General features: G+C 39.4%; 1 protein-coding gene across 2 annotated transcripts in view; it reads left to right on the top strand.

The window, feature by feature from the left end:
- The first annotated feature begins 759 nt into the window (after positions 1–759).
- Positions 760–14,769, top strand: part of LOC120791561 (mitochondrial intermediate peptidase-like) — a 28,910-nt gene continuing 14,900 nt past the window's right edge. The window contains exons 1-17 of one of the 2 annotated variants that reach the window (XM_040130007.1): positions 760–855; positions 1,261–1,371; positions 1,526–1,699; positions 2,321–2,409; positions 2,579–2,665; positions 2,838–2,901; positions 3,036–3,218; positions 3,747–3,903; positions 4,168–4,216; positions 4,785–4,845; positions 5,111–5,163; positions 7,392–7,545; positions 7,836–7,913; positions 8,538–8,745; positions 9,760–9,869; positions 10,152–10,226; positions 10,991–11,107. In XM_040130007.1, coding sequence (XP_039985941.1) covers positions 1,369–1,371; positions 1,526–1,699; positions 2,321–2,409; positions 2,579–2,665; positions 2,838–2,901; positions 3,036–3,218; positions 3,747–3,903; positions 4,168–4,216; positions 4,785–4,845; positions 5,111–5,163; positions 7,392–7,545; positions 7,836–7,913; positions 8,538–8,745; positions 9,760–9,869; positions 10,152–10,226; positions 10,991–11,107 — 1,662 coding nt within the window. In that variant the 5' untranslated portion in view covers positions 760–855; positions 1,261–1,368. The other variant, XM_040130005.1, reaches the window with a different exon arrangement.

Below are 14,769 nucleotides of genomic sequence, written 5' to 3'. Positions count from 1 at the left end.
AGACATAAGGCAGCAGTAAGAGAGCAAGGAATGTAATAATAGATATGGATTATTTGAGAAAGGAAATAATCTTTGCGGAGAAGAAATTACTTTTTTGAGCTATTAAGCTTTTTTAGAGCAAGTTCAGCTTGTGAAATTAGATGTTGCATCTCTGCTTCTTAGGAGTTTGTCAAGATGCAAAGGAATAGCTCAATATTTTGAGAAAGGACACAGGACAAATGTCAGGAAATAAATGTATTTCCCAATATGTTGATCACATCTTATAAATACACAGTATACTTCTCTATTTCCGAGAGGTAAATTTACCTGGACATTATTAAATGTCAAAACTGAATGGAATATATAGACCATCATGGTGCATGCAGTTTTGATAATCTATCTCTAAATGGTTCATGGCCAAGTGCCCCTTAAAGAGTTTTGAGGCATTCCTGGAGGACAAAATAATCGATTTCTTGATGAATCATTTACCAGCTACTGATCAGCTTCCAGGTGAAATATCTACTAAAACCGGTGACCCTTTTTTGCTTTCTCTGCCCCCTTTGTTTATGATTTTTCTGTGTTTTTTGGTCTTGTTAGCTGCATGTGTTGTGTGGTTGAATATTATTTTTATTTTTATTATTATTATATATTATTTTTTTTATACAGCTTATAAGCATTGAAGTGAAGATACGTGTATTCAGTTCACGTGAACGATGCTACCTGCCTTTTCATGGTGAGGGGCTTCAAAAGCCGTCTTATTGTGAAGCGGCGCAACGTAGCTTTCTGCGTCACAACGTCACGTAATGGATTTCGGTAGCTTGTCGCACTTTCGACAGATCTGATTTCTAAAGTTTGTAATTACAGTTTCTTTACAACGTAAGAAAAATGCTGAATTTTTTGAATTATATCTCACAGCCGTTTATTTGTGAGGATGACGTTTTTAAGTACCTATTTATGTATGTTCCTATCTTTTCACGAAAATACCAGCTGCAACCGTCACTTATATTGGCTTCGATAGATAGCCAGTGAGCTAACATGTGAGCGGCAGTGTCACAATACAAAACAATAGTCTTTAATTTAAGCACAAAGAAAAGTGTAGAATATACTAACGTTGGTTACATTAGTTATTTACATTTCCGGATTTTGCAAACGTGTTTACGTTAAAGCTAAAGTTTAGCATGTCCTCTATCAGCCACTGTGATCACTACAAACGCCTGTAGACATCAACGGGACACACAGCAGATTAAGTACAAAATGTCTGTGTTGCTTTACTTTGTGAAGCACAGAAGCTTGTGGAAGCATGTCCGTAGAAATGTCACGACATGGTCATCCGTTGGAGCTGCTTTCAATGCCAAACCTCTCAGGAGACTGGACCTCATCGAAAAACGCATGGTTTGTATTTGTCTAAAATGTGTCAGTGACAGCACTGCATCATTAATGCACACAGCACCAATGAAGTAACACAGCTACATAAACGCTGCACTTGTTTGTGGTAAAAATGTCATGACATTCCCAGTCTCTCTCTCTCGGTGACCTCTGGTTACAGGGTTTGTTTGGAGTGCCAGAGCTGAGCTCTCCTGCAGGCTTCCAGGCAGCCACAAAGACAGCTCTCAACAAGACTGAGCTCCTGGTGGAAAAAGCTTGTTCTTGTCCCCCAGGGGTTGAGACTGTCGAGTCTTTTGACCAGCTCTCCGATGGTTTGTGTAAAGTGGCTGATCTGGTGAGTTCAACGCCCCAAATTTGCTAACACTGTGCATTACAACTTAGATCATTTCACGGGTATTGAACACCCTAAGCTTTACATGTAGGAAGTCATTCTTAAGCATTAGTCAGCAGACACCAATCCAAGTTGGAAGAAATGTGCACAGCTGATTCGATGGGTTGACCGATAAATGAGCTGGGCCGATGTATTGGCTGATTTATTGACTTATCACGGACGTATCAGTATTGGTGCTTTTTTTTTTAAATGTTTGGACGATTTAGAAATAGTAAAGTTATTACATAGAGAGACCCCAAGTTTATTTTTCAACTGTAAAATGACTCGCTCAGTACAAGTCTTTATTGACAAAATATGGTATCAGCCTGAAAGAATTCAGTACTGGTCAATCCTGGCAGTTAATTGTCATCACCTCCAGCAGTGACTGCTCCGTAGCTCAAACTTTTTGCTAATATCTACAGTGTGACGCACATATTCTATACTGGATACTTACCTTGATTTTTAATGTTACACAGAGAGCACATTTCTTTAAACCTGAGAAGTCTGACCTGCTTGTTCACTTGGCAGCCTTGTTGTTATTACATTGAGCTATAAGTCATGTGTAACTATTCTCCCGGTATCCAGGCGGACTTTGTAAAAGTAGCTCATCCAGACCCAGCGTTCCGTGAGGCTGCAGAGAAAACCTGCATAGAGATCGGCACGGTAGTGGAGAAGTAAGAGGCAATGTGTTGATCTCACGTTCACAAACGTCTTTCATAGCTGCACATCATTACCTAGAAAACATGTTGCATGATACTGCTTGAAACAGCAAGCCGTTTTTCTGCATGCTTTAGTTGAGACAGATCTTGAGAGATGTTCGGTTTTGCTAACTGTGTGTTTCAGGCTGAACACTAACGTTGAGTTGTGCAAGAGCCTAAAAAATTTGCTGGACAACCCGGACATTGTGGCTCAGCTGGACCCTGACACGAAGTAATTTTACCATTATCTTATTTAGTTTTATTGTAGGCTCTGTAGAAGGTGTTGAGACCACTGTGGATAAAGTATTTACTGTTTATCTCTTACCATAATTGTATCAATATCGAATAATATATCAGGTCCAGGGAATGGAAGCTTTAATATTCCCTTATGTTTCCCTTCCTAGACGAGTGGCAGAGTTGTTCATGTTCGACTTTGAAATCAGTGGAATTCATCTGGAGGACAAACTGGTGAGTTAGTCAGAATTACGCAGTCGCTCCAACTTCACAGTGGTCTTACGAGACATAGATGTAAAAATACTAATTACCAATACATAAAGACAACATCATCGTGTTTACTGACCTTGCTGCTCTTTCCCCTGCAGAGGAAAGAGGCAGTTGCCCTGCACGTGAAGCTGTTGGATCTAAACAATGAGTTTTTGGTCGGCTCTCACATGCCCAACAGAATTGCAAGGTCTGCGATTCCTGAACATCTGCACCTGCACTTTGCAAATGACGGAAGCTTCATCCAAGTCGGGGGAATGCATGCAGACTCCCCAGATGACTTGGTATGTACAGTGATGGGTTTGGACGGTCACTGAAATACTTCTCCCTTTTGGGTCAGCAGGTGGCGCCTTTGCCATGTAACAGAGTATAAGACTGAATGTTAGGGCAGGTTGAAAATTATAGTAGTCTGTTCTCTCCTGATTAATAATCAAATTCTCTTTCAAAAAGCTAAAAAAAAAAAAAATTTTCAGAGCATTTTTGTTAATAAAATATTGTCTCCTGCCTACTGTTGGCATTTGCAAAGCAATAATCATTCTTGTAGCTTCAAAGTCAGTCCAAATATACTGTCTTTAATTTTAATTATATACAAATTTCAGAGAAAATAAAAAAACTGAGATCAGTATAATCCAGCTATGTACAAAGTAAAATTATAGTCGAAGTCACAAAAAATGTGACACTTTACAATGATGTAAAGTGTCAATCAATAGAATTTTTTTTTTTTTAACATTTAACATTAACAGTCCTGTTCATATATATTTCTTTAGACATGGCATGTTTTATCATGAATTTGTCCTGTCTTTCACTTGTAGATGCGAGAGATTGCCTACAGGATTTACCTCTATCCCAACGCAGATCTGATGGGGTGTCTGGAAGAGCTGCTGAAATGCAGATACAAACTGGCCAAACTGGTGGGCTACGAGTCCTACGGTCACAGAGCCCTAAAGGGAACGATGGCCAAAACACCAGGTTAATGCTTCTCCTTGCTTCAGCTTAAGTTATCATTAGTCACTGCTGTAACGGCATGTGTGTTTGACGGAGATAGTGTGAAAAGATCAATTTTAAGTAATATTTAAGTATTTGCTGTATAATGGTTGGTAATAATTTTACAAGAAACTAAATAATTCTCCTTTTAGAGGTTCAAGCCAAGCTACAGATATTATTTTTCAAGGCTGCTTTGATATGCATGCTCTGTGTTCCTGTGCCGCAACAATTTTTTATTACCCTTTGCAGAGACGGTGATGAGCTTCCTTCAGTTGTTAACAGACAAGTTGTCAGACAGGTACAGTCTCCTCTTAAAAGTTTTTGTGAAAAAAAAAAAAAAAAAAAGGTACAGACCCAATAATTAGTTTGGCTAATCTATGGGATGTTATCATGACCTGATTTTTGTTTTATATTGTTTTTAAAAAGAGTTGAGTTGTTAAAGACTTTCCTCTATAGTTGACTAGAAGTTGTTGGGTCATTTAACACGACATGATGCCCAAGAGTCCACTTTATTTTGTCACGTCTCCACTGTTGATTCACATTCAGAAGGCCTCCGACTTTTTTTGTGCTGTTTGCATTGTTTGTGTTTTTATGTGTGTATATTCTGTGTTCTCGGGATTCCTCAAACACTTCAAAAATATGTAAATCAGGTGGACCCGAGACTCTAAATAACCCACAGGTATGTATGTGAGTCTGTTAGCCTGGCAGCCCGTCCAGGGTGTTTCCTTGCCTTCAGCCAAATGCATGCTGGGATAGGTTCTGGCCCCCCTTGACCCTAAGTAGAGATAGCTGGGTGAAGACTGGAATGAATGCCTCCAGTCAATTAGCTCATGACTTGTTTTGGTGTTTTTCCTTTTATCTCACAGAACAGCGAAAGACTTTAAGATGATGAGGGACATGAAGAAGAAACTCAACCCCCGTAATTCTGTGAGTGATTTTTTTTTTTTTTTTTTTTTGTTCACGACATATTCTTTAATTACAAGGATATTTTCCTATTTTCTACTACACGACATTACAGTGTATCCTGATACTTTCAAATGTTACACATTTCACTCAATCAGTATGTAAGAAGTAGTAGCTGCTTAAAGTTTTAACATTTATTCTGTTTTCTATTGCCTATAATTCAGTTTGTCTGGTTGAATTTGTTCAGATATCACATGTACATAAAATAGCTCCTGGTATTATTTCATAGGAGCTCATGCCCTGGGATCATCCGTTCCTCAGTGGGGTCTTGCGTGCCGAAAGGTGAGCACTTGCCATCTTGTGAAACGTATTTTTCAGCCTGCTGTCATTTGATAAAGGCATCATAATCAGTATCCTTGTGTCAGTTTTAGATGTTTGTAACTCCATTTTCCAGCACGTTGCGAGTTATTGCATCCAAGGAAGACAGGGGAGAAGCATGGGAGATGTCCAGGTTTTCTCTCATATTGCTCTTCTGATTCAGGACAATACATTCAGATATAATCAACAACTCCTGCTTCAGTCTGTGGTTCTTCATTGTTATGTGTTTGTAGCTGAGGCATTTTGGGGCGACTTTATGTTGAGCCCTGCCTCACAATGTGTTTCAGGCCCAGTATTTTCATTGCGATCCAGTGCATTTTGCAGCTCCTAAAGCGTTGGACTTCTACATTTCACATGTGACCGCATTATTGCTCCTCAACAGAACGACTACGCTTTTTTCTCATCTGTTTCTCTGGCTGTGATGTTTTGTGCGGTTGTGATGAATTTGGCTCCTTTCGCTCTTGGCCTGATTGGACTTGATGACAGCCTAGGCTATACTGTATACGATTGTTCATGATGACATTTCACTTTTCTCCCCTCCTAATTTTAAGCACTAGGCCACCAGGGCACTCCATTACTGAACCTTTTCTCTTATTTCAAACTCATTTAAACAGCACAGTCTTAGAAATTCAACCTGCCATATTCTCAGTTTAGCTGTTGATGATCTCTAACTTTTCGGCTCCTAAAGCAGATATGTGTTCTTAATGAACCACACTTTTCCTTCCTAGCACTCACCAGAGACTATTAACACGTTGGGCCGAAAAATGTTCTGGGGATGTTCGAAGAAAATCTTTATCGCAGATATTATAGATCCTGGATTTAACGAACCAACAAGTTGCATGTGTGCATTACCATGTTTTGGTGACTGTTCCTAGGGCTCCTGAGGAGTGGATCTTGTCCTGCACTCTCTCCTGCTGCCAGTCCTCCAGCAGAGGAAATTTCTAGTTTTCTCCTGTTTGTGGTTTTGGGCTCCGCTAGTTGGCAGGAAATCCATAAAGAAATTAAGGATGAAGTCTGAGCATTAAAAAGTAGTTCCACAGTACTGCTCCCTTTTTCCACTACACACAAGTTTACAAACACACACACATACACACATACACACACACACACACACACACACACACACTAACAACAAACACAGTAGTCATTATCTCATGCTTTTTCTCTCACTCACTCAAATCCTTTTCCCTTAATCTCTCATTTTCCATCAGCAACCATTTGAATTGGAGAGTGTTCAAACCATATTGAATGAGGTACTGTGTGTGTGTGTGTGTGTGTGTGTGTGTGTGTGTGTGTGTGTGTGTGTGTGTGTGTGTGTGTGTGTGTGTGTAAACAGAGCTGGTAGCTGTGCTCAGCAGCACTCTGTTATCCATCACTGATAATACAGTAGATGTGGTGCTGAACAGCCATTTGGGTTTGGTGGTCTTTATCAAAATTGCCTTACAGCAGCATGAAGGCATCCAGTTTAAGCATGGGTGGCTCCAGGACCAGAACCTTGTGGCTTTGTCCTACCGTTTGAGATCCCTTACGTGTAATGATCAGGGGATTTTTCTAGCCTTTAAAATGAATTGTGTGTGGATTGGGTCTGCAACAAGAAGTGCCTTTTGGAACATTTTATATCTGGTTGAGTTTAAAATAGTTTGACACTTTCCTCCGTGCACCAGAAGATGGGAGGTAATCTTGTGTCACCTGAAAACACAAGATTACTCTAAAAAAAAAATAAAAAAAAAAATAAAGGATTAAATTTCACTGATGAAAACTTTTGTTGCAGTTGGATCTTAAATATGGACCTTTCATTGTAGTTTAATTAGTCAAACATTTCTGTTTTTCAAACTAATTGGCGTCATTCTTCATGGTCTTTGGCTTAAAACAAATAAAATTGTATTAATAGGACAGGATTTGTAGTTACTTAATTTGGTGATATTGACCAGGGGTGCACTCAAGTTTTGTTGGATACTGAATATGTATATGAGAAACAGACAGAATATTCAAATCACAGAGGAGCGAGGCTGAGTGTTCGATCTTATTACTACTTAATTTAGTGATATTGACCACTAACTTAAGTAGCAAGTCTGGCAAATCTTTTCTTTTTTCTTTTTTTCTTTAATCACATCATGAAGTACTGACCTGACCATTCAAAACAGCTGCTTCTTTCATTTCTATATTCTGTTTTATGTTTTATGTCTTGTCAGGTACAACATAGAGCCCAGTCTGTACAGTCCCTACTTGTCTCTGGGTGCCTGTATGGAGGGTTTGAACAACCTCTTCTCTCAGCTGTACGGTGTCTCCCTCATGTCTGAACATCCCAGCGCTGGAGAGGTGTGGAGTGATGACGTCCGCAAGCTGGTAAATCTCACTAATACTACACATAGTCTATGATTGAGGTGATTTTTTTTTTTTTTAAATCTTACTGTGGCGTCCGTACCTCCTTCTAATGTGTATTATAATTTGATGTATGTTGTTGGTTGGAGTCTATTTTATTCTCTACATTAAAACAAAGAGGGTTTCCAAGATTAGAGATTTTAAATACAGCATGTCTCTTTAATGTGTGAATATGTTTGTGTGTGCGTGTGCGTGTGCGTGTGTGTGTGTGTGCGTGCGTGTGTGTGTGCGCGGGGCTATGTGTGGACCTCTAGGCTGTGGTACATGAGACAGAGGGATTACTGGGATATATCTACTGTGACTTCTTCCACCGGTCAAATAAACCTCATCAGGTAAGCACACTTACACAGATGATCTTGGTTTTTGCTCTTCTGATTTCATCTGCACTTTTTTTCTTACTACCAAATCTGTTTTCAGATCAATTACATATCAGAAGAACCTTATTAATAACAATATGATATTAATAAATTTTATTTATATTGCACCTCAGAATCACAGTTTAAAAAATGTTTTACAAAGAGCACAAATATTCTAAAAAAAAAACAAAAAAAAAAACAATGAAGCGAGGACTGAAAATTGGAGTCAAATATCAAGAACAAAATCAGGACAAAAGAATTGACAAAATACTAATATACACACAAATATACACACACATGTATATTTACAAGTAAACAGGTTAGCTACTTAAAATTCAATTTAAAAAAGGTGATAAAAGTGTGTTTTCAGAAGTGATTCAAGAGAAGATACTGATTTTGCAAGTCTGTCTTGTTGACTTACTGCAATGACATTAATAAGTGTCATGTAATATACCGTACAGTCTGATATTTCAGTGTTTAAAGTAAGGATCAGGAGAAACAGACAAGAAATGAAAATGCACAGTCACAATCAGTGATATAGACCTGTGGTATTTTCTTAATTACGTCACCTCTGGCCTCACCACCTCCTCTGCCTCCCAGGACTGTCACTTCACCATCCGCGGTGGCCGGTGGTGCCAGGAAACGGGTCAGTACCAGCTGCCGGTTGTGGTGCTGATGCTGAGCCTGCCCCAACCCTCCAAGAGCGCCCCCACCCTGCTCACTCCCGGCATGATGGAGAACCTCTTCCATGAGATGGGACACGCCATGCACTCCATGCTAGGACGCACCCGCTACCAGCATGTCACAGGTGAGGCGTGTGCAGACACGGAACCATCCTGGGAGCTGTAACCACGTGTAGTGTAAAAGCTTGAGTTGGATGCACGCCTACTTTCAATAGGAAGACATTATAATGGAGCCAGGATTGTGCACATCTGTCATTCAGTAGGTTTTATTCAAACAGTTAACCTGGCAGAGAATTCCGCAAAGTAAGACAATCCAGCAATGTGGGAGGTGATCGATGTTTGACATGTTATGAGTTCTGTGTCAGGAAATGATGGGTGTGCAGTTCCCAAATATCACAGGCTAGAATGATGTATTTAGACACAGCGCTATAAGTTATTCGTTACAGTGTGGTGAATTGAAAATTGAGGGTAAATCCGATTAAGTGTAAGCCCCAAGGAGAGGTCTAGATTATCCTTGGCTGCCAAAGCTGTCATTCGACACCGCTTCACTTGTCAAATAAAGTTGATGGATACCTTCACTAGTAATTCACTATCCAAAAAGTAGATAACGGCATCCATTAACTCAACTGGAGGCTGTTTCTTTAGTGGACACCATGGTTACACCGGTTTAGACATGCTGGGTTTTAAGTTGTGGCCTTAAATTCGGAACAGTTTTGTTACCAGTAACTTAATGCTATATTTTTCACTTTTCTGAATATCTTTTTATATCTGATGTTGTCCTTGATATTACACTTAAACATCTGTGAATGGTCAGATCGATGTACAGTATTTGCAGCCTATAAGAATGAGCGCACTGGAGCCGAATGTCAGGTCTGTGGCTAATTCTTGTCTTGCTATTGTTTTAATTTTTTGGGATTATAAAGTCCTGATACTGTCATTTCACCACAAATCACTTGAGTTTTGTATTGTTGCACTTTGTATTGTCGTCATGAGAAACACGCTTAGTGTGAATGCCAAGGTACAAAGTGGGTGACATCTACATCAACCCACACAGGAAGCTTGAACTAACTCTTACCTTCCTTTGTTTGATTTTATTTTTTTTTTTTTCTTATATCTGAGCTCTGACATCTCTCCTCTAGGAACCAGATGTGCGACTGACTTTGCTGAAGTCCCTTCCATCCTCATGGAGTACTTTGCAACTGACTATCGAGTCATCAGTCAGTTTGCACGCCATTATGAAACTGGACAGGTACACCTAAACCCTCAAAATGAATATGAAGACAGATTTACACCAGTATTACTCTGTGATTTTCAGAGACATTTTGTCCAATATATCATAATTATAAGTAATATTAACACCTTCATTTTTCATTTTAGCTCTGATGTTATAAATTAAGAATGTGTTGCATCAGCTGATATTTGTCAGCCTTTCTATGATGCAAGACAGCAGAGTTAATTCAGAAACAAAAATTTGAAACATAATTGACTTCTTACTGACAGGTTTGTTCTGTGTGTTTCATTGTCTCCTCAGCCTCTGCCTGAGAGTATGGTGGCTCGGCTGTGTGAGTCAAAGAAGGTGTGCGGAGCTGCAGACACCCAGCTGCAGGTACAGTGACCAGTCCCACGCACATTACTTACAGTTATATCTAAAAGTATTCGTCACTTTCCGAAGAAAACGCGACTGCGGGATCCTTTCACAACTCATGTAAACTACTTTGTGATGCCTGTTTTTGTGACAGTCCAGAAGGAGCCTTTGCTCAGGAGTGTTTCACTGTGAAAGCCTTTTTTCATCACTGAAGGTTCCTCCCCTAAGAAGCTGTGTGAATATGCCATGCAAATAGGGGGAGTAAATAAGATAACAGAGACACCTTATCACTAAGGAGCGGAGCCATCCTTGACCTCTAGCTTCAGTGTTTCTTGAAGTCATGACAGAAAGCTGAAGATACAATGTTTTGATAATAAACATTCCTTCAAGTTGGAAAGCCTCCAGTCCTTTAAGGATGGAGGATGCAGAAATGTTACTTCTCATAAACATTTAACAGCATCTGGTATTTGATGGGGTTATACAAGCTTTTTTTTTTTCCAACTTAGTGTTTGTGAAAACTCTACTGAGTTTGATGGATATTTTTGGTTACCACCTTTTTCTGATTTTTGCAATCCTGGTTTATTTGTGTTTTAGCAGTTTTGCTGGACAGGCATTAAGGCCATGTCATAGTCCAAAAAAAAAAACAGCAATATAAATGCTATTATTTTCCTCTATTTTTATAGAGAACTGTACCACACACTTTCTTTTGTTAAGCATGTACTGTATGTGCAGGACTGATTCAGTAGAAGCTACGATTTTGTTTTGTTTTTTCCCTTCTCGGGCAGATTTTCTATGCCGTACTGGACCAGATATACCACAGCAAACCTCAGAACCGCTCCACCACAGAAATCCTGACGGAGATGCAGCAGAAATTCTACGGCTTGCCTTATACGCCCAATACGGTACATCCCCGTCTATCTTTGTGCTATTTCACGCACACTCTTTGAAATCATTTCTTTTGAGTAGCTGGTTTCCTAAATATTTTATCTTGAGATCTGTTACAGTCTTTGTGGTTGATGGTAATTTGGGGAAAGTTCTGTGCATGATTCCCAGAAGACTCTCCTCTCGCGGCCAAGCTGATTAAGCAAAGAAACAACACACACTTGACCGAGGATTTCTTTAGCTTTCTACTCTCTCTTCCCCTTCTCCTTCTCTTTCCTTCCTCTCTTTCTCTCTGGTTTTATATCTTTTACCCAGGCAGAGCAGCATTCAAGGGATTAAAGTCTTTTTTTTTTTTTTTTTCTTGAAGCCCTGCTAAAATAACAAAGAAGAGGTATACTTTGAATGAGGTTTCCCTGGGGGAAATATTTGAAACTCTTCATCCCGGTGTTTTAATGAAAAAAGCTCTCAATTTTCCCCCATTTTTGCAGCTGTGGGCGAGGGGATGAGGCCAGGGGGGAGAAGGGAATCAAAAACACAGTCATAATTTAGCCAGGAATGGCCTTCATAGAGCATTTACTCTGGGCTATAATTATGTGGCGTGGCATCAGGAATAGAGATTTCAGAACTGCTCTATATTCTCCCGGTCTTTAGTGTCCCGGCCAGCGTTTCTCCTCACAGGAGTCCTCCCACACTTCTGCTTGTGCCCTGCTTTCTAGCTTCCTTTCCAGAGATTGTGGTTTATGTTATACAGTTTCCCACTGTCGCAGTTATTTCTCTTCAACTTTTCAAACCACCCTGAAAGCTCTAACAGACACTTCACCCCCGTGTGCACAGCCAACTGCAGCGGGATCGTTTCCCTCATTTGAACTGAGGATGATTGCAGTGCTTGACTATCGAGGATTGGATCATCATTGGATCAGAGCAACTGAAAACAGATTTGTTTACATCCTTCAACGACAGACTCTACTTAAAGTTGTCTCTTTTTGAAATTCACCTTCTAAATCTCTCTCTCTCCTCGTGTCCTCATGGAAACACAGCAAAGGAAAAGTTTCCACCGTAAAGCAAACGTTTGACTGGCTGATGGGTTATATAGAGCCACAGATTATAAACATTAGGGTGACGCTGACATGTGTATAGTTTATAGAGCGGGGCTATCAGTTCCCGCTGCGGGCTGAGAGAGAGGATCAGCTGTGAGTAACACAGACCACATGCTTGCCCTTGAGCTGAAAATAATATTTGGAAATAAATGGCAGAAAGCAAAATGTTCTGTTCGCTGTGTTGACATTTCTCTAATCTGCGATTCTTGGCCTGAACACTTCGGGACCAAGTGTTTGTTCCTCTTTTTAAGTGTTTTTAACGCAAGACCCAGCTCATATTTGTTGCCCATACTCCTGTAAAATTGTTTAGGTGCACCTTAGCACCATGGACAGAACACCACGAGTTGACGTTGGAGAGAAAAAAAACGGTCTTTTATCTGAGCTACGAGAGGAACAGAGTAAAAAGCCTGTGCTGACTTTGTGTGCTTTATATGTAAGGATCAAAAGGATATCTCGCTGACATGTGACCCACTTGCACTCTCTCACAAAAGTCGACATTAATCATTTGATGTGTGGCAAAGGGATTGGAAACAAAGAGGAGCTTGGAAGTAATTTTCGTGGCACATTGTGACGACTGTTTAAAGCATCTTGTCAAAGACTCAGACAGCATACCAAAGAGCTCTTCAATAGCTGCGTATTTGTTCCCCAAATATCAGCAGCTATTAACCACATAAGAAATACAGCGGAATCAAAGTCTTCCAATGAAAGGCTGGCTTTCCCAAAGGTATAAAAAAAAAAAAAAAAAAGAACAGAACAGCATAATCACTCAATTAATTTTGTGGACATTTTCATTGTCAGACACTTTTCCTCTCATGTGAATTAGACTCTAAATGACTAAAACAGACATCTAACCTACATGACCCATGGCAGTGTATCGCTGCTGTGTTCAGCTGACAAAGCAGACTCAGTCAACTTCAGCTCTCCAGTGCTTTTCTGAGCCATAACTCCTCTCAGGAGGGCTGTTTACTCTTATTAAAGTCACTACAGCCCAGAAGAGTCTCATCAAGTCGACACTGTGGCGCTTAGGCTTTTTTTTAACGCTGTTGGATCACTCAGACCGGGTCAGACCACCGAGCTCTCTCCCACCACAGTGAAGATGAGCAGCTCCCATTTTAGACTCTCAAGCAGCAGTTATGAATTTCATTACACTTTTAAGGTATTTATTTATCACAAGAGTGTATTTATTATACAGTTTTGTTTTTTTTGGTCAGGTATCTCTTTGTGGTATTGTTTTTAGATTTGCAGTATTTCAGTTGAGCTATTCTTTCATTACAAGGACTTTAAATGGCTTTATAAACATAACTAGGCTAATACATTTTCATGAAAATAAACCATAATAACTTCAAGGACTCATTTTGAACTCCTTGCTAAAACCTTCTACATTTGACCTTAGTATTTTATAAAAACAACTTATATGCAGAGGTAACAGTTATGCTTCCACAACGTATATGATTTCACAACACGATCCTTTCATTATAATCCAGAATTAATGAAACAGACTTTTGACCAATTTTTATAATGTCATCAATAATATTCCTAGTATACAATACTTTATATAGAATGTAGTCACGTCTCCCCTAAAAATTAGATCTCATTTTCTGTCGGATTTAGCATATTAAGACTTAGCTGTTACAGTCAAAATTTTTATAATAACGATGGATCAGATTACTGTGTATTCTGTGAAAGGGTTCGCTTGTATTAATGAACCCACAGAGAATTATTGCCTGATTCTGCTGTTCTCCTTCAAATGAATGCTAAAGTTCATCTATATTTGTGAGGAGGTGTAAATAAGAAACTATTTGCTAATAGGTTTGCCCTATCAACTTAATAAAGTGATAATTAAGTATGTCAGGGTTGTGTTTACAGCTTGTTGCCCCCAAGAAGCCAAAAATGAGTTTATTCAGGGTTAAATACCTGGATTTTCTCTGGTTTTGGTACTGAAGCGTGTAGGTCATCTGTGTACAAACACAGTGCATATATTGTCCGTATCCTTTGATTCAGCTTTCTTAATGTGGAGATGGAGGGAGGTGTCTGCAGTCTGTTATGGTTTTGTTAACTACGGCAGCTGCTGTCTTCTCCAACAGGCTGAATGTTTGAGTGTTTGCCAGCTGAAATCCCCCAGTGTTCCCGTTTGCAACGATCATAAAAGAGCTTGTCTTTATAGATATGGAAAGGGGCCCCCTCAGGCAACCACAGGGAAAAAAAGAAGGGAGCTTCCTACCATTTAGGAATTTCCGTGTTTTGTCCTTATAAATAAGAAGCTGGCAGGTTGTGATTTAATGTTTTGTTATAGAGGTTTGTTGGAGGAAAGCTCTATTTATTTCACCTATTAAAAAAAAACATGGAAGCAGATTAAAAGATGACTTTTACATATGTATCAACAGGCTTTAATATTTTTTTCTTAATATCCACATCAGTTTAGTTGCAGTTTCCAAAGAAAAACTGAAAGAAGTTTGAAACTTTATGGAGATGGTTTTTTTGCCTAACTGTAGTTTTAGTTTGAGTTTGAGTCATCATCTACAGCCTCAGTTTGTGCTTTTTACTGTATGTTTCCATCAAACCCATTACATGTTTCATTTTGTGAA

Source organism: Xiphias gladius, chromosome 7 (assembly GCF_016859285.1).
Source record: "Xiphias gladius isolate SHS-SW01 ecotype Sanya breed wild chromosome 7, ASM1685928v1, whole genome shotgun sequence".
NCBI lineage: Eukaryota > Metazoa > Chordata > Actinopteri > Istiophoriformes > Xiphiidae > Xiphias > Xiphias gladius.
The sequence above is the reverse complement of the archived record's forward strand: the minus strand, read 5'-3'. Positions and strand labels throughout refer to the sequence as shown.